This window comes from Callithrix jacchus, chromosome 1 (assembly GCF_049354715.1).
Source record: "Callithrix jacchus isolate 240 chromosome 1, calJac240_pri, whole genome shotgun sequence".
Lineage (NCBI taxonomy): Eukaryota > Metazoa > Chordata > Mammalia > Primates > Cebidae > Callithrix > Callithrix jacchus.
In genome coordinates this window covers 186235027-186259800 of record NC_133502.1, presented here as the reverse complement: position 1 = coordinate 186259800, position 24774 = coordinate 186235027, and the positions used below count along the sequence as shown (strand labels likewise).

The window sequence follows — 24774 nt, the reverse complement described above, 5'->3', positions numbered from 1 at the left end:
AAAAAGACCTGCCCCTGGGAGTGTTCTGCCACTGGCCATAGGGCATATGAGGAACTGGGCAGAGGAGCCTGTAACCCTTGACCCCTCCCCTTCCAGCCTGGCCCCAGCACTTGGATATGGGCCAGAACCCTTGCCCGGCAGGGTCTCAGGGCAGAACAGGCAGCCAATCACTAGTCTTCCCTCAGTGGCCTCAGGAGGACAAAGCACTAGTTCCATGTCCACTCAGGCCCTTAGGTAAACCTAAAGCCAAATTTCCACTGGGCTAGAGGAACAGGGGTCCAGGTGGCCCCTGGCTAACGAGGTCACCCTGGCCATCCTGTCATGGCAGGCTCCGTGGGCAGCCCATTTCGGAAACATGTCTTAAGGCTGGCCTCAGTCCCCAGTGGTCCTACCAAGACTGAGCTAAGAGGCAGTGGCCCTTTGCGGCCTTTGCACATTTTCTCAGGCACCCTTCCCCACCACCTTGGTCGACCTCTCATCCATTCTTTAATCTCAGAAAAAGAAGCAAGGGGATGAAATGTGACAGTATGTGAGGAGGATCAAAGCTTCCAGCTAGCATCACCCTGTGGGCTTCCATGGAGTGTGGGACAGGCCAAAGAAGGCCTGTTCTCCCTTCCTCCTGCCTGGTTCCCTGGGGTCAAAAGTAGCAAACTCAGAGTCACCAAAGCCAAACTGTGTCCATGGCTATGTCTGTGGTGAGGGCAGAAGAGGAGGCTCGGGCCTGCCTGCCTTAGCTGGACTCACTTGGAATCCCAGACACCAGCTTCAGGGGCCTCAGCACACGTACAGCCCTCAGTGTTCGCAGGTCAAAGTCAGTTCCAGCCGTGGCAAGGATCCTGGCGGGAACAACGAGAAGAAGGGAAGTAAAGGTTTCCACATTGAGTCCAGAGGAGAGCACACTCCTCCCACCACCTGGCTCATGTCTCCCACAAGCAGTGATGCCTTTGTTCCTGTGTCCCCGCACTATCCAACCACAGGGCCAGTACAGAGAGGCTTGCCAGGCGAGAGGAGGCAGGAACTGAATCCAGAAGCCCTCACAGGAATGTTCACAATCACTTCCATGACGAAACCTCCAGTTCAAAGGCACTATCTCTGAACAGACACTTGGCCCTTGGCATGGCAGCAAATGTGTCCTCCAGTTGAGTCTAAGCCTGACCCATATCCCCAAACCAACCCCAGCTGCACTTCAAGCTGCCTCCTGAGAGCCATCGGTGAGTGAGAGCAGGAGGAGGATGGAGCCTGAGCGACTCCCGAACTGACCCCCATATACCACCAGTCTTTCCCTTATCTCAGGAAGATGGGGAAGTGGGATACCGGGAAGGCAGAATGAGGAAGCCACTGCGGTCAGTTCGATTAGCATAAAAATGTACCCCAGTATCTCTCATCTTAAGAACAAAACTAAAGATCCCATATCTGCCTTCTACCACAGAGCTTTTCTCTGTTCCCTTCCCATCAGAACTCACTGATGGCATCAATCCTTGGTCTCTCCACTTCCTTACTTCTCCGTCTCCCATCAGCTTTCTCCAACCAGGTTCTCACTCACCCCTCCGCTGAAATGCTACAACAAGCCTTCCTCTTGCCAATTCTAATGGCCAAGTCTCCTTTAAAGGGTGTGTGGTCTCTCGTCTTAAGTCAACTCTTTCCAGTTTTCCTCCAACTCCCTGGGGGCTCCTTCTTAATTTCTTTTGCCAGCGATTCAAAATGTGGGTGCCCCAGGGCTCATTCCATGTAGGCTCTACCCAAAGTCTTTGAAGATCACGGTGCGTATTACTCCCAAATGTATGTCTTTAACCCAGACCTGGAGCTCTAGGCTCATCTATACAACTGCCTTTTGAACAGTTCCACACGGGTATATTTTAAGAAGCATATCAAACATTATACAACTAAATAATTCTTTTTTTACTTTGACACAAGTATAAAGCATGTACCTCTTTTCTTAAGTTCAGAGTTGCTGTATCACAGTGACTAAGAAACTGTGGATTCTTCGAGTCCTGCTCTTCCCCTTCGTTCCCCTCAGTGGATGTCACAGGCACCTATCGTTTAAACCAAACCTGAAGATTCGCCCCTGACTCCACTCCTTCTCTCATATACCACATCCAGTTACCCAACAATCCTGCTGGCTCTGCCTCTAAAGTGCATCCAGGATTCTTGGTAAAGAAGGCTTCATGACCACCTGCTCCAAACACACGGCAGTGACAGACAAAATGTGAGACAGAGCTGGGGGTCAAAAATAGGACAAATGTACAGGAAAAAAAAACAAACAAAAGGGCCACAAAAAAACCTTCGGTTCAAACCGAAATTCCAAGTTATCTGAGGAAACCTAATGCTAAGAAAGACATTCAACAGGATCAACTACTGAAAGAGGAAATTTGTTCAGAAGAAAACATTAAGCTATTAAACAAAAACATGTAGAAAACGTAGAATATGTAAAACTAGCTAGATCAACGGAATAGAATAATAACCCAGAAATAAATCCTCACATATGTCAACTGATTTTCAACAAAGGCACCAATACCATTAAATGGAGAAAGAATAATTTTTTCAACAACCAAGTAGAAGAATAAAGTTGGAACTTACCTTACACCATATACAAAAAGTAAGTCAAAATGGATCAAAGATCTAAATGTAAGAGCTAAGACTAGAAAACTCTTAGAAGAAACATAGGGGGAAATGTTCATAACATTGGATTTGGCAATCATTTCTCAGATATGACATCAAGAGCACAGGCCATAAAAGAAAAAATAGATAAATTGAACTTCATCAAAAGTAAAAAGTTCTGTGCATCAGAGCAGGAGTCCCCAACCCCCAGGCCACGGACCAGTACTGCTTTGTGGCCTGTTAAGAATCAGTCCACTCAGCAGGAGGTGGCAGCGGGCAAGCAAGCAAGCATTACTGCCCGAGCTCTGCCTCCTGTCAGATCAGCGGTGGTATTAGATTCTCACAGAAGCATGAACCCTATTGTGACCTGCACATGCGAGGGATCCAGGTTACATGCTCGTTATGAGAATCTAATGCCTGATGATCTGTCACTGACCCATCACCCCCAGATGGGGCCATCTAATTGCAGGACAATAATCTCGGGGCTCCCAGTGATTCTATATTATGGTGAGTCATATAATTATTTCATTATATATCACAACGTAACAATTATAGAAATAAAGTGCCCAACAAATGTGATAACGCACTTGAATCATCCCAAAATGATCCCCCGACCTCTGGTCTGTGGAAAAATTGTCTCCCAGGAAACCAGTCCCCGGTGCCAAAAAGGTTGGGGACCACTGCATCAGAGGGTGCTGTAAAAATGTGAAAAGACAGCCTACAGCATGGGGGAAAATATCTGCAAGTCATATGTCTAATAAGGGACTAATATCCAGAAAATATAAATACTCTTACAACGCATCAACAACAAAAACAACCCACTGTAAAATGAGCAAAAGACTTGAATGAACATTCTGCCAAAGAAGATATACAAATGGCCAATAGGTACATGAAAAGATGCACAACATCATTAATCATTAGGAAAGTGAAAATCAAAACCACAATGAAATATCACTTCATACCCATTAAGACAGCTCTTATTGGCTGGGTACAGTGGCTCACGCCTGTAATTCCAGCACTTTGGGAAGCCGAAGTGGGCAGATCACCTGAGGTCAGGAGTTTGAAAGCAGCCTGGCTAAAATGGCAAAACCCCATCTCTACTAAAAATATAAAAATTAGCCAGACGTGGTGGCAGGCTATTTCACAACTAGCCTTTATACCTCAACATCGGAAAAATGTTTAAAATAATGTTGAGGGGTAAAGGCTAGCTGTGAAATAATTATATATCTGTGTGTAAATACACAGACATACTCATACTCTACATTATTTATGGATATACACACAGTGAAAGGTGGAATGCCCACACACCCATGTGCACCGGCAGGATAAACAGAAATCAGGACAGCTGCTGCCACAGGGAGAAAAGAGAAAGAGAAGAGAATCTGCTGGGGCAGTGTATTCAGAAGACTTCGACCACATCTGTAATATTTTATTTCTCTAAAAATCTCCCAAGCTAACTGCCAGTGTACAGGGAAATGCAGACCAGGGGAGCATGATAAGACAACACACCGGCATGCAGAGGAGAACGTATGTTAAATAAGACAAGACACAAGTATGAGGCAGAACACGCATGTTAAATAAGACAAGACACAAGTATGAGGCAGAACACGCATGTTAAATAAGACAAGACACAAGTATGAGGCAGAACACGCATGTTAAATAAGACAACACGCAGGCGTGCAGTCAGCAAGACTGAGACTAGAAACACAAGTGACCCAGACAGTGAACAGCTCCTAAAAAGCTCCAATTCCATTTCCAAGAAAGACAAATTACACAGGAGGAAAAGCTTATCTCTCCCTTCACCTTATAGCTTTTCTGTCTACAAGGCACTAGGACACTCTCTGGCAAATGCTGAAATGTCAGCAAAGTGGCCTTAGAAGTCATGCTGGCAAGCAAAGACATGAAAGACAGAAAGGCATTTTAACACGGAAGACTGCTATGATTCTCTGGGACAGGAAAACAACTCTTCTTTTTAAAAAAGAATTCAAAGGTGCTTAGACCCAGGCTGGACATATCTATAATCTTAAGAGCCATAAAAACACAAAATCCACTCAAATGGTGTAAGCAGCCCTCTGGAAATTACAACCTAACTGCAGCCTACTGGGGCTCTGAGGCCTCCAGTATTTGAGTTGAAAGGCCCTCGCCACAGTCCATCAGGATTTTTCAGGAAAACAATCTGGTCTATACTCCAGCCACTCCAGCCAGCAAATGTGATGAGGCAACCCAGAGAGGACAAGGAAGGGAACCTGCATTCACTTGTTAGGAGGTGACAGCGTCTTCCGGTAACCAGCATGTTGAACCCCAGGAAGGCTGAGAATTAAACATAGCAGTGTTTGTGAAAAATCAGAGTTTCTGAATTAATAGTTTTGACTTATGATGAAGAATTTATCAGACCATATAAAACTGTATTTAGCATCATATTGGCCCTATGATTCCAATTTAAAATATGCAATGGAATAATTGATTGAGACTTGTGATTTTAAGTTGAAAATCTAGTAAATTTATAGAAAGTAGTGAACCATTTAAGCAAATGTATGATTCACCATATTTAAACTTTAATGCATTCAATACATAATACTTAAGTACTTAGGAAGGTCTAGTTACAGTAAATTTATAAACAAAAATTTAAATGTCTAACATTAAGTTTATAAAATAAGATAAAACATTACTTAGAATCTTCTTGAAAATGAATGTCAAAAATTGCTAAATATACAAATACAATTCTTCCTAAGTTGAATCTAAAAGCACTTTTTTTTTTTTTGAGACGGAGTCTCACTCAGTTGGCCAGGCTGGACTGCAGTGGTGCAATCTCGGCTCAACACAACCTCTGCCTCCTGGGTCCAAGCGATTCTCCTGCCTCAGCCTCCCAAGCAGCTGGGACTGCAGGCGTACACCACAATGCCTGGCTAATTTTTGTATTTTTAGTAGAGATAGCGTTTCACCATGCTGGCCAGGCTGGTTTCGATCCGCCTGACCTCATGATCCACCTGCCTCAGCCTCCCAGAGTGCTGCAATTACAGGCATGAGCCGCTGTGCCTGATCCCTAAAAGCTATTAAAAACCCAATGCTTTTGGATTTCTAACTAAAAATTGAATGTTGACTTTTAGAAATGAGTTTCTGAAAAATATTTTCTATGCACAAAATCCATTCTTAAGAGTACTAACAAACCCACATTTATCATGAAGATTTTCTTACAGCCAGACAACAAAGTAGGAAGTACCACCATAATTCTCATTTCATATTGTTTTAAGAGTTCTCACCAACATAATACACATGAATAGGAAATAAGGAAAGAAATAGATAAAATGATCATTGCTGGCAGACAATGATAAAACTCCCAGAAACTTGGTTAAGAAGAGAGGTTCCTGAAGTGTTGGCCTGGGACCAGCAGTCTCAGCATCACCTGGGAGATCATCAGCAAATTCTTGAGGGGGCAAGGGGTGGGCAGTACAGTGGCTCACACCTATAATTCCAGTCCCTTGGGAGGCAGAAGTGGGAGAATCACCTGAGCCCAGGAGTTCAAGATTAGCCTGGGCAACATAATGAGACCCATCTCTACGAAAAGAATTTTTTCTAATTAATGAGGCATGGTGGCGCACACCTGTAGTTCCACCCTCAGAAGGCTAAGGAGGGAGGATGGCTTGAGCCCAGGAGGTTGAGGCTGCAGTGAGCCATGATCACACCACTGCACTCCAGCCTGGGCAACACAACAACAGAACAAGATCCTGTCTCTCAAGAAAAAAAAAAAAAAAGGAGTGAGAAATAGTAAAAATATATATTTAAAAAAAAGAAATGCAAATTATTTCCCAGAAAGAACTCAGAAATCGGAGGGTAGGGCCCAGCACTCTGGGTTTTACAGGCCTTACGGGTGATTCCAATGCTCATCCAAGTTGTGAGCACCGACAGTCCAGAGCATCACCTTGAAAAGCTTCCTTCTGGTTTGTGTGTCCCTCCCAACTTCCAAAAGACAAAAAGCAGCACAAAGCTCAAAAGTGCAGGATGATGAGATCAAACCAATAAGAGGAAAAAAAAGCGGCAAAGCGAGCTCCAGCTACTGTGATCACAACCAAAACTCCGCTCCAAGCCCTCAGCCAACGAAGCGCTGCCCAGCTCTACCAGGAAGGGTGTGCACTGGCGCCCAGAACCAGCAGCCTGACAGATGGACACACCCCAGAAACCAGCAGTGACACCAGACAGGGGTAGCCAGGAAATGCAACGAAATAAATGCCTCAGCTGAAATGCCACCAATCATTACAAACCAGTCGGGAATGGCCTTAACAGTGCAGGTGACTTTTATAAAGAAACTACAAAATCTATTTACAAAAAAGGGAGAGCTGAATAAATTTTAAGACACACTCTATTCCTGGATGGACAGACAGAATATATATTTATTTCTAAACTTGATTCTCCTGAAATCAATTTAGAGACTCTGATAAATGAAACAAAATCCCAACAGGAGCTTTTGGGACTACAACAAAATGATCTCAAAATCTACCTGGAAAACTAAGTAGGCAAAACATTAAAAAGTGTTCGGCTGGGTGCGGACGCTCACGCCTGTAATCCCAGCACTTTGGGAGGCTGAGGCGGGTGGATCACGAGGTCAAGAGATTGAGACCATCCTGGTCAACATGGTGAAACCCCATTTCTACTAAAAATAGAAAAATTAGCGGGGCATGGTGGTGTGTGCCTGTAATCCCAGCTACTCAGGAGGCTGAGGCAGAATTGCCTGAACCCAGGAGGTGGAGCTTGCGGTGAGCCGAGATCGCACCATTGCACTCCAGCCTGGATAACAAGAGCAAAACTCCGTCTCAAAAAAAAAAAAAAAAGAAGTGTTCAAAAAAGAAAAAAGCAAGGAACACAGAACTGGCTTCATGAGACATTAAAACACTCCTCTGAGCTGCGCATCAGGACCACAGGTGCCGATAGAGAGAGACCGCCAATGGGCATGAGTCAAAATGAGGCATGACCAAATGATGTGAAGGTGAAGAGTTTTTTGTTTTTGAGACAGAGTCTCGCTCTTGTTGCCCACGCTGGAGTGCAATGGCGCAATCTCCACTCACTGCAAACTCCGCTTCCCGGGTTCAAGTGATTCTCCTGTCTCAGCTCCCCAAGTAGCTGGGATTACAGGTGCCTACCACCACCCCCAGCTAATTTTTTTGTATTTTTAGTAGAGACGGGAATTCACTATGTTGGTCAGGCTAGTTACAAACTCCTGACATCAGGCAATCCACTCCCGTCGGCCTCCCAAAGTGCTGGGATTACAGGCGTGAGCCACTGTGCCTGGCCAAGAGTTTTTTAATAGTATAATTTACAGGGGAAAAAAAAGTTATACAACTTTTAGGCATTTGTCCCAAGGAAATAATCAGAGACGTACAAAGATGTATGTATGTGTTTTGATTTATCTACAAGAGCAAAATAGGAAATAGCCTAAATTCTTGACAGGAAGAATGTAACAGCCCTGCCCACAAAGCAGAATCGTCTCTTCAGAGGGATTCTGGGACGTCAGACCTCTGTATGCAGTGAGCACTGTGGGGCCCTCGCCCTGCATCTTGTATGAGCCTGCACAGCTGCACCAGGTGGCCAGCCCACGATGGAAGCGGGGTGCCCACAGTAACCCTGGAATGTGATACCAATTGTGTGATTAAAAACCTACACACAGAAAAAGCCTGGAAAGAAGGAAATAGCTCAAAATATTAACAGTGAATATCTCAAGATGGTGGCAGTGTGTGTCATAAAATAAGAAAATCAGTATGTTTTGTATACAGAAAAGAAAAATATTTATCCTCTGCTGACATTTAAACAAATACTAAATTAAATAACTTTGAGGTATTTAAATTAAATATGTTGTTATATTAACAACAATATCAAAAAGGAAATCACAGTACACACTTGCGAATTTAACAAGCATTAAATACCAATACAAGCATTGAGTGCTTTCTATGTCTGGAAGCCTTAGCCTCTAGAAAAATCCTACTGAAAAGCAAGGAGGCAACAGCTGCCTTGGAGAGGATGGGTGTTGGGGAGGGGCTCAGAGCCAGCGGGACTCTCACTCCACCCCCACTTTCCCCTTCTCCAGGAGGAACCAGTGTTTTCCTTCTTAGCTCCAGGCCTGGCACAGTACCTGGTAGGCAGTGTGCACTCAATAAACGTTAGTGGAGAAATTTCCAAAATGAAATGGCAAAGAATCCCAGAGATAACTCACAAAGGTAAACATTGTTTAGTAATATGTGAACATGCTCATGTTCATCAGTAATGGAAACAAACAAATAAAACAGCAACAAGGTACAGGTTTACACTGAATAAATTAACAAGAGCTTTGCAAGCACCAGTGGTGGCAAAGCTGACGTTAAAACATGATTTAGACTGGGCAGGGTGGCTCACGCCCGCAATCCCAGAACTTTGGGAGGGCGGATCACTTGAGGTCAGGAGTTTGACACCAGCCTGGCCAACGTGGTGAAACCCTATCTCTACTAAAAACACAAAAACTTAGTCAGGTGTGATGGCAGGCACCTGTAGTCCCAGCTACTTGGGAGGCTGAGGCAGGAGAACCGCTTGAACCCTGGAGGTTGAGGGTGCAGTGAGCCAAGATCACATCACTGCACTCCAGCCTGAGCGACAGATCTAGACTCTGTCTAAAAGAAAAAAGAGAACACAAAACACCCCTATGATTTACACAGAACTGGTGAATACAAATGATATATCCCATTTGGAAAACAACTTGGCAAATATATGAGGAGCCATGAAATTGCTTAAAAACTTGTACCCAATCCACTCTGAAAATCCGTACCATCAAAATAATGCAAAATCAAGAGGCTTCAGTTGTGAAGACGTTCATCACAGTGTTATTAGAAAGCCAAATGTGGCTGCGACATCATGCTAGCAGAAGATGAACTGGTACAACGTGAAAGAGGCTCACAAGTGAAGGAAGCCAGACCCAAGGACATGGACGAAGTGACTCACTCACAGGAAAGCCCAGGACCGACAATCCACATGGCGGGAGGAAGACACAGCTGCTGGGGCTGCAAAGGGAGGGGAGGGGAAAGACAGCGGATGGGGGTAGGGTTTCTGCTGGGGATGACGGATACGTTTTAAACTAGATTGTGGTGTGGTGGTAGAACTCTGTGAACATCTAAACAGTGAACACCGAAGTTCACTGTTTACAGGACATACTGTCAGAGGGTAGAAGTGTAGGGTGAGGATTTCCCCAATGAGCTGCGATAGGCCAGGCACAGTGGCTCACGTATGTAATCCCAACATTTCACCACTCCTGAGGTCAGGAGTTTGAGACCAGCCCGGGCAACATGGCAAAACCCTGTCTCTACTAAAAATACAAAACTCAGCCGGGCATAGTGGCGTGCACCTGTAATCCCAGCTACTAAGAAGGCTGAGGCAGGAGAATCACTTGAATCCAGGAGGTAGAAGTTGCAGACATGGACACAGGGACACACAGACACACAGCACAGAGGACACAGACACAAAGACACACAGGCACAGACACAGGCACAGGGACACACAGACACAGGGACACATAGCACAGACAGACACAGGGATACCCAGACACACACACACAGACACAGGGACACAGACACATAGACACAGACACATGGCATAGACACAGGGACACACAGCACAGACAGACACAGGAACACCCAGACACACACACACAGACACAGGGACACAGACACATAGACACAGGGACACACGGCACAGACACAGGGACACACAGACACACACACAGACACATAGATACAGGGACACATGGCACAGATACAGGGACACACAGACACAGGGACACACAGACACACACACACAGGGACGCATGGCACAGACAGACACAGGGACACACAGGCGCACACACACAGACACAGGAACACACAGCACAGACACAGATACAGAGACGAATAGACACAGACACAGACACAGGGACATAAAGACACATACACAGACACGGGGACACATGGCACAGACACAGAGATACATGGCACAGACCCACGGCATAGACACGCCAGCAGTCACACATGTGAAGTCCTGCCCTCACTCTAACACCCAAGGTCAGGGAGTGCTCCCAGCCCCACAGAGGGAAGAAAGACCGGAGCCACACTGCTACAGGTTTCATCTGGGCCCCCAACCCTAACTCTAACTCAGAACTCACCCCACAACCGCCAGACTCTAGGTCCCAGCCATGCACCCTCCGCGTGGGCCAGGAGGGCACCCTGCCTTTCCACAGCCGTCTGTGAGGAGCTTCTGGGGCACATCCCAGCCAGGCCTCGTCTAGCCACCTCCACACTTCTCAGCCCAGCCACGCCCCCTATTTCTGAAAATGCCAAGAGCTGGCAGAGGTGACTGGGGACTCAGAGCTGTTATTTGTCTACAAGAAACTACTGAAGCTCCCCTGTCCCCGTGCATCTGGCTGGCCACTCCTGGCCGGCTCCTGTGCCCCTGTCCTTGCTTCTTGCTGCCCCCTGTAGGGCAGAGCCCTACCCATGCCCCATCAAACGCTGCAGCCCCTCAGAGGGTCTGCACTCGCTGGGGGAGACTACAGAATCTGTGCAGGGGCAGGGTCCCTGGGCCAGGGCAGGTGGGGCAGACGCCAGTCAGGCCCCAGCCCAGGGAGACCGCTCACTATTCTTAGTCTGGTTCTACATGGGAGCCACGCTGGCAGGGGAGGCACCATCCCTGGGATCTGCTTTGTGACTGACTTTCAGGACACTGGTTCTTACTCAGAAGCCTGCTTGCAACTGCCATGTGGGCCTCGGCTAAAGATGGCACAGCATCCCCTCGGCCTCCCCACCCAGTCCCTGCTCCAACAGGCCAAGAAGTGGAAGCCACCTAGCCTGCTCCAAAGCAAGGACCGGGTAGAATAAGAGCTGGGCATGGCATGTGGGGACCCCATCCCCAAGCACACACATGACAGCGTGTAAGCCATCCACTACATGCCAGGGACTCTCATGACACCTCGGGTTACACCATTACACAGTTCTTTGTAAGACAAGGAAACAGGTTAAGAGAGCACATCCCAATCCCAGCACTTTGGGAGGCTGAGGTGGGTGGATCATCTGCAGTCAGGAGCTCAAGATCAGCCTGGCCAACATGGTGAAACCCCATCTCTACCAAAAATACAAAAATTAGCCAGGCGTGATGGCGGGCGCCTGTAATCCCAGCTACTCAGTAGGCTGAGGCGGGAGAATCACTTGAAACTGTGAGTTGAAGTTTGCGGTGAGCCGAGATCGCATCATTGCACTCCAGCCAGGGCAACAGCAAGACTCCATCTCAAAAAAATGAAAGACAGCACATTTCACGTGTCCAGGCTCACAAACCAGGAGCAGGTGGTGCTGGGGTCCGAATGACAATGCCGTGCCTACACAGTGGCACAGCAGCACACGTGGACACACAGCCCCACATGAGTGCCATGGTCCCTGCTCAAAGCACAGGGAAGTTCCTACCACATGCTGAAACCTCCCCATTGTGCCCCTAAAGAGGGCTGCAGGACAGAATGGGGACCCCCACAGAGTGGACACCATGGCCACTAAGCCCCAAACCACCTCCTTCAGGAAGAAGTAGGCGGCCCTTGCAGGAAAGGCTCCACAGCCCCTCGTGCTGACCTTCTGACCCGTCACTCTCACTCATCTCCACTGGTGCATTGGGCTAGCTGGATTGCCCAGTCCAGCTCGGAAGAGGTCAAGGGCAGCAAAGCTCTGAGCAGTAAGGCCACCATAGCCTGGGATGGGACCTGGTCAGCAACCACGAAAACTACAGGTGCACGCCCACAGTCCCAGCTACCAGGGAGGCTGAGGCAGGCAGCACACCTTGTCCCCTTCAGGACCAGGCTTGGTGAGGCCCAACTAAAGCAGAAGGTTTAAGTAAGATCCAGGTTGGGCCTGGTGGCCCACACCTATAGTCCCAGCTACTAGGGAGGCTGAGGCAGGAGAATCACTTGAACCCAGGAGGCAGAGGTTGCAGTGAGCCAAGATAGTGCCACTGCACTCCAGCCTGGGTGACAGAAGGAGGTTCGGTCTAAAAAATAATAGCAATAATAAATACCTAAGATCCAGAGTCTCAGAAATTATGTGGAAATGTCCAACTTTCATGAAAAAATCACTCATCTTATGAAAAACAAGGAAGATCTAACCCTAGATGAAAACAGACAATAAAATGCCAACAACAAGACAACAGATATATTAAAATTACCTGATAAATGTTTGTAAAGCAGTTATGATAAAAATAATTCCACAATTATAAACATCCTTGCAACTAACCGAAAAAATAGAAAATATCATTGGTGAAAGAGAAGATTAAAGAAGAATCAAACGAAATTTTTACAACTAAAAAGTACAATAAACAAAATAAAAACTAAGTGGATGGGCCAGTTACAGAATAGAGGGGACAGAGGAAAGAATTAACGAATATATTTAAAAATAATAGGCTGGGCACGGTGACTCACGCCTGTAATCCCAGCACTTTGGGAGGCCGAGGCAGGTGGATCATGAGGTCAAGAGATCGAGACCATCCTGGCCAACATGGTGAAACCCCGTCTCTACTAAAAAATACAAAAATTAGCTGGGCGTGGTGGCGCATGCCTGTAGTTCCAGCTACTTGGGAGGCTGAGGCCGGAGAATTGCTTGAACCCAGGAGGTGGAGGATGCAGTGAGCTGAGATCGTGTCACTGCACTCCAGCCTGGCACCTGGCAACAAAGCAAGACTGTCTCAAAAATAAATAAATAAAATAATAATAATAATAGAAATTACCCACTATGAACAGAGAAAATGTAGACTTAAGAAAAAAGAAGGGGCTGGGCACCGTAGTTCATGCCTGTAATCCCAGCACTTTGGGAGACCCAGGTGGGTGGATCATGTGAGGCCAGGAATTCAAGACCAGCCTAGCCAACATGGTGAAACCCCATCTCTACTAAGAAAGAATACAGAAATTAGCCTGATGTGGTGGCACGTGCCTGTAATCCCAGCTACTTGGGAGGCTGAGGCAGGAGAATCACTTGAACCCAGGAGGCAGAGGTTGCAGTGAGCCAAGACTGCATCACTGCACTCCACCCTGGGCAACAGAGAGAGATTCCATCTCAAAAAAAGAAAAAGAAAAAAGAAGGCCAGGCATGGTGGCTCACACCTATAATCCCAGCACTTTGGGAGGCTGAGGTGGGAGGACTGCCTGGGTCCAGGAGTTTTAAACCAGCCTGGGCAACATAGACTCCATCTCCACAAAAAAATCTTAAAAATTATTCAGGCATGGTGGTGTGCGCCTGTAGTCCCAGCTACTTAGGAGTCTGAGATGGGAGGATTGCTTCAGCCTGAACAACAGTGTGAGACCCTGTCTCAAAAAGTAAAATGAAAGAAAAAACAAGAAGAAGAGGAACAACAACAGAGCCTCAAGGAACTATGGAACCATAATATTAAAATCATCAGAGTTCTAGGAAAAAAAGGAGACGGAAGGCAGGGCTCAAAGATGTAATGGCTGAGAACTCCCCACACTTGGTAAGAGAAATAAACCTACAGATTCAAGAAGTGGAGGGGACCCCAAACAAGATCAACTCAAAGATAATCAAAACAAGATACATCACAGTCAAATTTCCAAAAACTGGAAACAAAAATTGAAAGCATTCAGAGGAACATAATACCTTATCTATTTAGAAAAGCAACTCAGCTGACAGATTTCTCATCATAAGCCATGAAGGTCAGAGGGAAGTTGTACAATATTTTCAGATGCTGAAAGAATTGTCAACCCAGATATCTATACCCAGCAAAATATCTTTGGAGAATAAAGGGGAAATCAGGTCATTCTCAGGTGAATAAATACTAAGAGAATTTGTCACCAGCAGACCTATCCTAAAAGAATAATTAAAGAAATTTCTCTAAACAGAAGGAATATGATTTTTTTAATTGTTGACCATTAGGAAGAAAGAAAACTGGAAAGAATAAAAATATGAGTAAATAAAATTTCCTTCTCCCTTTGAGTTTTCCGAATTTATTTATTTTTTTTTGAGACGGAGTTTTGCTCTTGTTACCCAGGCTGGAGTGCAATGGCGCGATCTCGGCTCACCACAACCTTCACCTCCTGGGTTCAGGCAATTCTCCTGCCTCAGCCTCCTGAGCAGCTGGGATTACAGGCACGCGCCACCATGCCCAGCTAATTTTTTTGTATTTTTAGTAGAGACGGGGTTTCACCATGTTGACCAGGATGGTCTCGATCTCTTGACCTCGTGATCCACCCACCTCAGCCTCCCAAAGTGCTGGGATTACAGGCATGAGCCACCGTGCCCAACTGAGTTTTCTGAATTATGTTTGATGTTTGAAGCAAAAAATTATAGCACACTCTGATGTGCTTCTAAATATATGCAGAGGAAATATTTAAGATAACTGTATTATAAATGGAGCAAGGTAGTGGCACATAAGTAAGATTTCTATACTTGAACTGGTAAAATAACACCACCAGAAGACTGGAATAAGTTATGTACATATAATGCAATACTTAGCACAACCTCTAAAAATCTATACAAGAACGACACCAAAAATACTATAGAAAATAAAACAGAATTCTAAAATATGCAAGTAACCTTTAGGAAGTCAGGAAAAAGAAACCAAAAAATATGAAAACAGAGATATCAAACAGAACAAATTTTAAGAACAAAACAAAAATTAAAATAGCAGACCTAAGTTCTAACATAACAATAATTATATTAAACGTAAATGGTCTAAATAACAGTCCCTAACCTTTTTGGTACCAAGGACCAGTTTTATAGAAGACAGTTTTTCCACAGATGGGGCTGGGGTTGGGGATGGTTTCATCCCCAAGAAACTGTTCTATTTCAGATCATCAGGTATCAGTTAGATTATCACAAGGAGCATGCAACCTAGATCCCTCGCATGCACAGTTCACACTAGGGCTCCTGGTCCTATGAGAATCTAACGCCACTGCTGATCTAACAGGAGGCAGAGCTCAGGTGTAATGCTTGCTCGCCCACCACCGCTTCCTGCTGTGCAGCCCAGTTTCTAATAAGCCACAGACTGGTACTGGTCTATGGTCCAGGGCTTGGGGACCCCTGGTCTAAATAAACCAAATAAAAGAATTGGTATAATGGACCACAAAACATGACCCAACCATATGCTGTCTACAAACAACTTATTTTGAATATAACAAGTTGAAATATAGACAACTTGAAGTAAAAGGATGGAAAAGGCACACTGCACAAATATTAATCAAAGAAAAGCAACAGTGACTATATTTACATCAGATAAAGTGACTTCAGAGTAACTAAAATTACCAGAGACATAGAGATACGGATATAAATAAAGTCTCTCCAGAAGACACAGCAATCCTAAATGAGAATGTCTTAGTCCATTTGTGCTGTTATAACAAAAGACCTGAGACTGGGTAATTTATAAATAATAGAAATTTCTTTCTCACAGTTCTGGAGGCTGGGAAGTCCAAGATCAAGACACCAGCAGGTTCAGTATCTAATAAGGGCCCATTCTCTGCTTCCAAGATGGCACCTTGTTCCTGTATCCTCCAGAGGGGAAGAATCCTGTGTCCTCACAGTTCCTCTTCAGCCCCTTTTTAAAGCACTAATCCCATTTATCAGGGTAGATCCCTCATGGGTTAATCATCTCCCAAAGGTCCCTCCTCTTAATACTTAATATTGTTTCATTAAGGATCAAGTTTCAACATGAAATTTGGACACAACACAAACATTCCAACCATAGCAGTATGTATACCAAACAACAGAGCTTCAAAATATGTGCAGCAAAAACTGAAGGGCATGGAGGGAAAAATAGACAAATTCAAAATTATAGGAGGGAGAGGCCGGGTGCGGTGGCTCAGGCCTGTAATCCCAGCACTTTGGGAGGCCGAGGCGGGTGGATCATGAGGTCAAGAGATCGAGACCATTCTGGTCAACATGGTGAAACCCCGTCTCTGCTAAAAATACAAAAAATTAGCTGGACATGGTAGCATGTGCCTGTAATCCCAGCTACTCAGGAGGCTGAGGCAGGAGAACTGCCTGAACCCAGGAGGCGGAGGCTGCAGTGAGCCGAGATCGTGCCATTGCACTCCAGCCTGGGTAACAAAAGCAAAACTCTGTCACAAAAAAAAAAAAAATTATTTGAGGGAGATGTCAACAACCCACTCTCAACAGTTGATAAAGCAACTAGACAGAGCATTAGCAAGGATATAGAAGAATTCAATAACACCTTAAACAGATACTCATCCACATTCATAGAACACTCTACACAGTAACAGCAGTATATCCATTCTTTCCAAGTGCCCGTGGAACATATACCAAGATAAACCACATCCTGGGCCAAAAGCAAACCTTCACTAATTTTAAATTATTGAAATCAGTCTGGGCGCAGTGGCTCACGCCTGTAATCCCAGCACTTTGGGAGGCCGAGGCAGGCAGATCACGAGGTGAAGAGATCGAGACCATCCTGGCCAACATAGTGAAATCCCAACTCTACTAAAAGTACAAAAAATTAGCCGGGCGTGGTGGTGTGTGCCTGTCATCCCAGCTACTTGGGAGGCTGAGGCAGGAGAATTGCTTGAAACAGGAAAACAGAAGTTGCAGTGAGTTGGGTCGAGCCACTGCACTCCAGCCTGGTGACAGAGAGAGACTCTGTCTCAAAAAAAAAAAAAAAAAATTACTGAAATTAGACAGAGTATGTTATCTGACCACAACGAAATCAAACTAGAAATGAATAATAAAAAGATACTGGAAAACCTCCAAACACTTAGAAACTAAATAACATATTCTAAACAATTCATAGGTCAAAAAGGTAGTCTAAAGCAAAATTGAAATTGAATATATGGAGGCCAGGCACCATGGCTCACACCTGTAATCCCAGCATTTTGTGAGGCCAAGGAGGGCAGATCACCTGAGGTCAGGAGTTGGAGACAAACCTGGGCAACATGGCAAAATACCGTCTCTACTAAAAATACATAAACTAGACTGGCGTGGTGGCGGGCGCCTGTAGTCCCAGCTATTTGGGAGGCTGAGGCAGGAGAATTGCTTGAACCCAGGAGGCAGAGGTTGCAGTAATCCAAGATTGTACCACTGTACTCCAGCCTGGGTGATAGAGTGAGACTCCATCTCAAAAAATAAAATAATAATAATAATAAGGTAAAATGATAAAAGCACAAAATAAAAATACATGGAATTGAATTAAATCAAAAATACAATATATTAAAATGTGTAGTATCCAGCTAAAGTAGTGCTAAGAAGCAAATTTTTTGTTTTAGTTTTTGTTTTTGGAGACAGAATCTGTCACCCAGGCTGGAGTGCAATGGCACAATCTTGGCTCACTGCAACCTCTGCCTTCCAGGTTCAAGTGATTCTCCTACCTCAGCCTCCTGAGTAGCTGGGACTACAGGTGCCCATCACCACGCCTGGTGAAGTTTTGTATTTTTAGTAGAGACGGAGTTTCACCATGTTGGCCAGGCTGATCTTGATCTCCTGACCTCAGGTGAGCCGCCCGCCTTGGCCTTCCAAAATGCTAGGATGACAGGCCTGAGCCACTGTGCCTAGCCTAAGAAGTAAATTTATAGAACAAAAAAAAACCAAAACTGCAATCACTAGTCTAAGCTGTTGGCACAGGAACAGGGAAAATGAAGATGAAAATAAACTCAAAACAAACAGGATGAAGGAAGTAATAAAATAAGGACAGAAATAAATGAAATAATAAGGAAAAAAAAAAGAGAAAATCAACCAAATAAACAGAGAGCTGGTTCTTTGGAAAAAAACTGATATAACTGACAAATTTCCAGCAAGACTGACCAAAAGAAAAAACCACACACACACAAGAACAAAAAGAGAAGACAAAAATTACCAGTGTCAGAAACGAAACGAGAGATAGTACGAACCCTACAGACATCTAAAGGATCATGAGAGAATGCTATGAACAACTCTACACACATAAATTCAACTATGTGGACTAAATGGACCACTTCCTCAAAAAAGGCAAACTGACACAACTTACCCAATACGAAAAGGATAATTTGTACATCCATATAACCGTTAAGGAAATTGAATGCATACTTTGAAAGCGCCCAAAAAGGAAATCTCCAGGGCCAATTGGATTCACTGCAGATTTCTAACAAACATTTAAAGAACTAACTCGATCTGTACACATGGCTTTTAGAAAACAGAAGAGGGGCCGGGTGCAGTGGCTCACGCCTGCAATCCCAACACTTTGGGAGGCTGTGGGGGGTAGATCACAAGGTCAAGAGATAGAGACCATCCTGGCCAACATGGTGAAACCCTGTCTCTACCAAAAATATAAAAATGAGGCAGGCATGGTAGTGCACGCCTGTATTCCCAGCTCCTCTGGAAGCTGAGTGAGGCAGGAGAATCACCTGAACCCAGGAGGCAGAGGTTGCAGTGAACTGAGATTGTGCCACTGCACTCTAGCCTGGTGATAGAGTGAGAGTCTGGTCTCAACAAAAAAAAGAAAGAAAGAAAATAGAAGAGGAAGAACATTTTCCAATTCATTTTATGGAGCTTGCATTACCCTTATATCAAAACAAGACAAAGACAGTAACAAAAACAAAAAACCACAGACCAACAGCCTTCATGAATACATACGTAAAAATCCTTAACAAAATTTTAGCAAATAGACTTCAGCAATATCAGAAGAATAACCTGACCATGTCTATTGCAGGGATGTATGGCTAGTTCAGAACTCAAAAAATCAATCATTATACACATGATCGTGCCAGTGCAAAAAAAGCATTTGGTAAAATCTAACAGTCACTTACTATAATAGTACTTGGAAAACTAGAACAGAAGGAAACTGCCTCAACTTAATAAAGAGCAACTGCAAAAACCCACCGCTAACATTATTCTTAATGGTTAAAGTCTGAATGTTTTCCTCCTTAAATTAGGGACAAAGCAGCAATGCCCCTCTCCCCATAGCACTCTCTTCAACATAGTACTAGAAGTTCTAGTAAATGCAATAAGGTAAGAAAAGGAAAGGCATTCAGATTTGAAGAGAAGAAACACAACTGCTCCTCTTTGCAGATGACATGTTTGTCAACACTGGAAATTCCAGAGAATCTACAAATAAATTGTCCGAGAACTACCAATGAGTTAGTTCCACAAGGTTGTAGGATATATGATGAACACATAGAAATCTATGGTTTTTATATATACCAGTAACCAAAATTTAAAACGCAATACCGTCTACAATCACACAAAATAAAAGAAATACTTAGATGTAAATGTAACAAAACACGTACAGGACTTGTATCCTTAAAACTGCAAAATATTGATGAAAGCAATCAAAGAGCTACATAAATGGAGACACAGACCATGTCCCTAGATTGGAAGACTTAACAAAGCAAAAATGTTCACTCTCTCCAACTACCACACAGGTTTTACATAATTCCTATCAACATTTTTTGTATATATTGACAAGATAATTCTAAAATTTACATAAAAGGCAAAGAAACTAGAATGGCTAAAATAATTTAAAAGAAAAAGAACAAACCGAGAGGAGTAAATCTACCCAATTTCAAGCCTTATTACATAACTACAGTAACCAGGACTTGTGGTATGAGGGACAGACACACAGATCAATGGAACGGAATAAAGAACCCAGAAATAGATCCAGACAAGCATGTCCAGTTGATTTTTGATAAAGGCACAAAAGCAATTCAATGGAACAAGTATGGCCCTTTCAACAAATGGTACTGGTATCACTGGACATCCACAGGCAAAAAACAAAACAAACTCCTCAACCTAAACCTCATAGCTGATATATGTAAAATGTAAACTGACAAAACTTTTAGCAAAAGAAAATCACAGGAAAAATCTTCATGCTCTAGGCTGGCAAAGAGTTCTCACCACAAGCCTCATCTACAAAAGGAAAAACTGACAAATTGAACTTCATCGAAATTCAGAAGTTTTGCTCTGCGAAAGTTTCTGGTAAGAAAATGGGCTCTCTGCTCCTCCTGTTCGACAGACAGCCACATCTTGTCTCCCATCGCCAGCCACATCCCTGAGACACCACGGGGAAGGTGAAGGGCGGAGTCAACAGATTTCGTCATACTGGGCGCCTGGTCACCAGGGCTGCTTTTAGCTCTGGTAAAGTGGTTATCGTCGCCATCAATGATCCCTTCACTGACCTCAACTACATGGTCTACACATTCCAGTATGACTCCACCCATGGCAAATTCCATGGCACCGTCAAGGCTGAGAACGGGAAGCTTGTCATCAATGGAAATCCCATCACCATTTTCCAGGAGCGAGATCCCTCCCAAATCAAGTGGGGTGATGCTGGCACTAAGTACGTGGGTGAGTCCACTGGCATCTTCACCACCATGGAGAAGGCTGGGGCTCACTTGCAGGGGAAGCCAAAAGGGTCATCATCTCTGCCCCCTCTGCTGATGCCCCCATGTTCAGGATGGGTGTGAACCATGAGAAGCATGACAACAGCCTCAAGACTGTCAGCAATGCCTTCTGCACCACCAACTGCTTAGCCCCCTGGCCAAGGTCATCCATGACAACTTTGGTATCATGGAAGGACTCACGACCACAGTCCATGCCATTGCTGCTACCCAGAAGACTGTGGATGCCCCTCCAGGAAACTGTGGTGTGCCAGCCACGGGGCTCTCCAGAACATCATCCCTGCCTCTACTGGCACTTCCAAGGCCATGGGCAAGGTCATTCCTGAGCTGAACGGGAAGCTCACTGGCATGGCCTTCTGTGTCCCCACTGCCAACATGTCAGTGGGGGACCTGACCTGCCATCTGGAAAAACCTGCCAAATATGACATCAAGAAGGTGGTGAAGCAGGTGTCGGAAGGCCCCCTCAAGGGCATCCTGGGCTTCACTGAGCAACAGGTAGTGTCCTCAGACTTCAACAGCGACACCCATTCTTCCACCTTCGATGCTGGGAATGGCATTGCCCTCAACAACCACTTTGTCAAGCTCATTTCCTGGTATGACAATGAATTTGGCTACAGCAACAGGGTGGTGGACCTCATGTCCCACATGGCCTCCAAGGAGTAAGACCCCTGAACCACCAGCCCCAGCAAGAGCACAAGAGGAAGAGAGGCTCTCACTGCTGAAGAGAGTCCCTGCCACACACACTGAGTCCCCCACCACACTGAATTGCACCTCCTCACAGTTTCCATGCAGATCCCTTGAATAGGGAGGGGACTAGGGAGCCCACCTTGTCGTGTACCATCAATAAAGTCCCTTTTATTTTTTACTGTCCTGCCAGCCTGCCCCATCCCTCCCACACTGTCCCCTGGGAACTGGGCCCTGGGCTGAGACTCCCTTAACCTTCAAGGCTTCTCAGCTGATCCCAGCCTCACAGCCTCCAGCTTACCCCAGCCTCACAGCCTCTCAGCTAGCCCCAGCCTCACGGACTCCAGCTTACCCCAGCCTCACAGCCTCCAGCTGACCCCAGCCTCACGGCCTCCAGCTTACCCCAGCCTCATGGCCTCCAGCTTACCCCAGCCTCACGGCCTCTCAGGTGACCCCAGCCTCACGGCCTCCAGCTTACCCCAGCCTCACAGCCTCCAGCTGACCCCAGCCTCATGGCCTCCAGCTCTTCACAGCCTCTCAGTTGACCCCTTCAGCTTACCCCAGCCTCAGAGCCTCCAGCTGACCCCAGCCTCATGGCCTCCAGATTACCCCAGCCTCACGGCCTCTCAGCTGACCCCAGCCTCACAGCCTCCAGCCCTGCCACTCACTGTCCTTACCACAAGTTCCCCAGACCCAAACCTCTTCAGCCACTAGGGCAGGAAATCCAGCCCTCTTGTTGGGACCCCTGAGGAGAAAGGCATGGAGGGGGACTGTGCACACCTGCAAAACCACCCACCCAGGAACCTGGCCTGCAGTCACTGTCAAGAGGAGAGACTTGGAGCAGAGAGGATCCTGGGGCACAGGGACTTCGCAGTTGGCAGAACACATACCCTGGCATGGCTGGGCCCTAGCTCCATCGTGCCCAGCAAGTTCCTGGCCCATATCAGGGACATACAAATAAAAACAGACCACCAGGTCCAACCCCCACTTGCTTGGGACAGCAGTCCGGACCCCCATGAATGACAAAATTCCCCTGGGTTGAACTGAAATCTTCCTCCCTTCTCTCCCACCCGTGTCCACCTCCCCCTGGGAAAGCCTGTGGTATCCAAGAGCAGCCCTGAGCCTGTGCTCCTTCTATCTCCCAGGCCGCCTGGTGAAAGATTTGCAGAGAGGCCAACCCTCCCTCGGGTCTGCTGTGCCAGGCCAGGCATATGAGAGACCCAGGCATCTGCAGTGCTGGCCCGATGCCCGTCCAGCAAACCAGCCCCGCTGCTTCTACCCAGGGAGTCTCCAGGTTTGGGCTCCTCAGGCAGCTCCTCCCTGACTCATAGCACACACAGAGATATGGAGGCCCCAGAAAAGACCCCACAGGACTGGAGCCTGAGGCCAGGGTCAGTCTCCCACACACAGCACAGCCAAGCCCCCACAGGTCTCAAGCCCAGTCAGTGTGGACCTCGCACAGAATCAGAAGACCCTGTGGACTCCCAGCAGGCCCAGTTCTGCCTTCCAGCCCAGGAAAGTGTTAAGAACCCTGAAACGAAGGAAGGAGGAGGCAGGGGACACAGAGAAAGGGAGTAGGGGGTGGGCCAGGCCCTCTACAAAGACCAAGTCACCAGTGTGTGCTAAAGAGGGGGCTGGGATCCCACCCTACCAGAGCAGTGCCAGGCCTGTCCCCAGGATGCAGAGGCCACTGTCAGGAAGGGACACAGGGTCCCAGATGAGCAGCCATCTCCCGCTGCCCCACCTGACCTTCACAGCCACACCACGTTGACTGCACATGGGCAGGGGCCCTGCACTGTGGGTTCTCAGTGACACCACAGGACCAGGGGTCTGTGGAGTCCCTGGTCCCAGGCCAGGTGATGCCTGGAGGGATCCCAGCCCCAGCCCCAGAACACAGGGGCACCCCCTGCTTTCCAGGGACCGCTTATCAGAACTCAGTCCCTGCTCCACTGGTTCCGGCCACAGTGGGGGTGAGGGAGGCAGGGTCAGGGCCAGCCTCAGGCAGAGAAGCAGAGAGGATGTCTGGCAAACCCCAGCCTGACCCAGCACCAGGGGTCAGGAGGCTGAACTTCCTGCAGGGCTGCAGTCCATGGACCCAAGCCTGAGGCAGAGAGCCTGGCACAGAGAAGCTCAGCATGGTGTGGACACGCCCAACTCAGTCCACGCTCAAACATGTCCTGGCCACTCGGGCAGTGTCTCATCACCTGTGTTCAAACACAATGTCGGGTCACTTTATGGGAAGGCAATGTCCCTGGGCTGCACAATTGCACATGGTCGCTACTCCTAGGTGGACCCTCCTGGCCTGTGGGGACCATCTGTGGGGCCCTCAGCTGGGCCTGGCTCTCCCTGTGCCCCAGAAGTGCCTGCCACCACCTGAGTTGGCCTGCGTCCACAAAGCCTAAGAGAACAGGAGGCCACAGCAGTCACCCAGTGGCCAACAGCCGAGCCCAGGAAGCTCAGGGTCAGCACTGCCTCAGCCCCTGAGCTCTGTCAACCAGACTCCCTCCCAGTGCCACAGCCACACACCCTCTCTTCATCCCACAGGAGGCCAGATCCAGGGAGGAAGCTGGGCTCTAATTACATGTCCTGGAAAGAGATCCCAGTTTAATTTAGACTAAAACAAGGAGCTGTGGTTGGAAATGTCCCCCAGAGAGCCACCTGCCTGAGCCAGGACACATTTGTCTGAAGTCCCCAAGGACAACGAACAAGGCTGTAGCCACGACAGGGGTAGGGACGCCCGGGGCTTCTGGTCTCTGGGGGCCCTGACTTGTTACCCTGCCCCTGATCCCCAGGTGGAACCAGCTCCACAGCTGTGACAGGGGCTTCCTGAGGGGCCTGGGAGGGCAGAGGCAGAGACATGGGAACAGGACTGAGCATGGACATGTGTGAGACTGGCTAGGGAACAGAAGGGGGAAGGCACCTGCGCTGATGGGTGACGGACTCTGGAGGCGCTACGGGGCTTCCTGTGGGTTCTACATTCTTGGGGCGTCAGAGCCAACCTGCAGCACCCTCTAGCACCACTCTCGGTCCAAGCCCTCAACACTCCCACCTGGATCACCGCTTCCGGCTCCCACTCTCTCCCTACTGTCTATGCCACGCCCCCAGCACCCATCAGGAGTCAGTCGGGCCACACCCATACTCAGAGC

At 46.9% G+C, this 24774-nt stretch overlaps 1 protein-coding gene and 1 pseudogene across 9 annotated transcripts in view; one reads left to right on the top strand and one right to left on the bottom strand.

Annotated features, from left to right (window-relative positions):
* Positions 1-24774, bottom strand: part of CACNA1B (calcium voltage-gated channel subunit alpha1 B) — a 247612-nt gene that overhangs the window by 212873 nt on the left and 9965 nt on the right. For all 9 annotated transcript variants that reach the window (XR_008473837.2, XR_013520616.1, XM_054238484.2 and 6 more), the window contains exon 4: positions 745-836. Coding sequence is in view for 7 of the 9 variants with exons in the window: in XM_054238484.2 (XP_054094459.1) it covers positions 745-836 (92 nt within the window). In the remaining 2 variants the exon portion in view is untranslated. The remainder of the gene's footprint in view (positions 1-744; positions 837-24774) is intronic.
* LOC144581134 (glyceraldehyde-3-phosphate dehydrogenase-like) lies at positions 9472-21646 on the top strand (annotated as a pseudogene).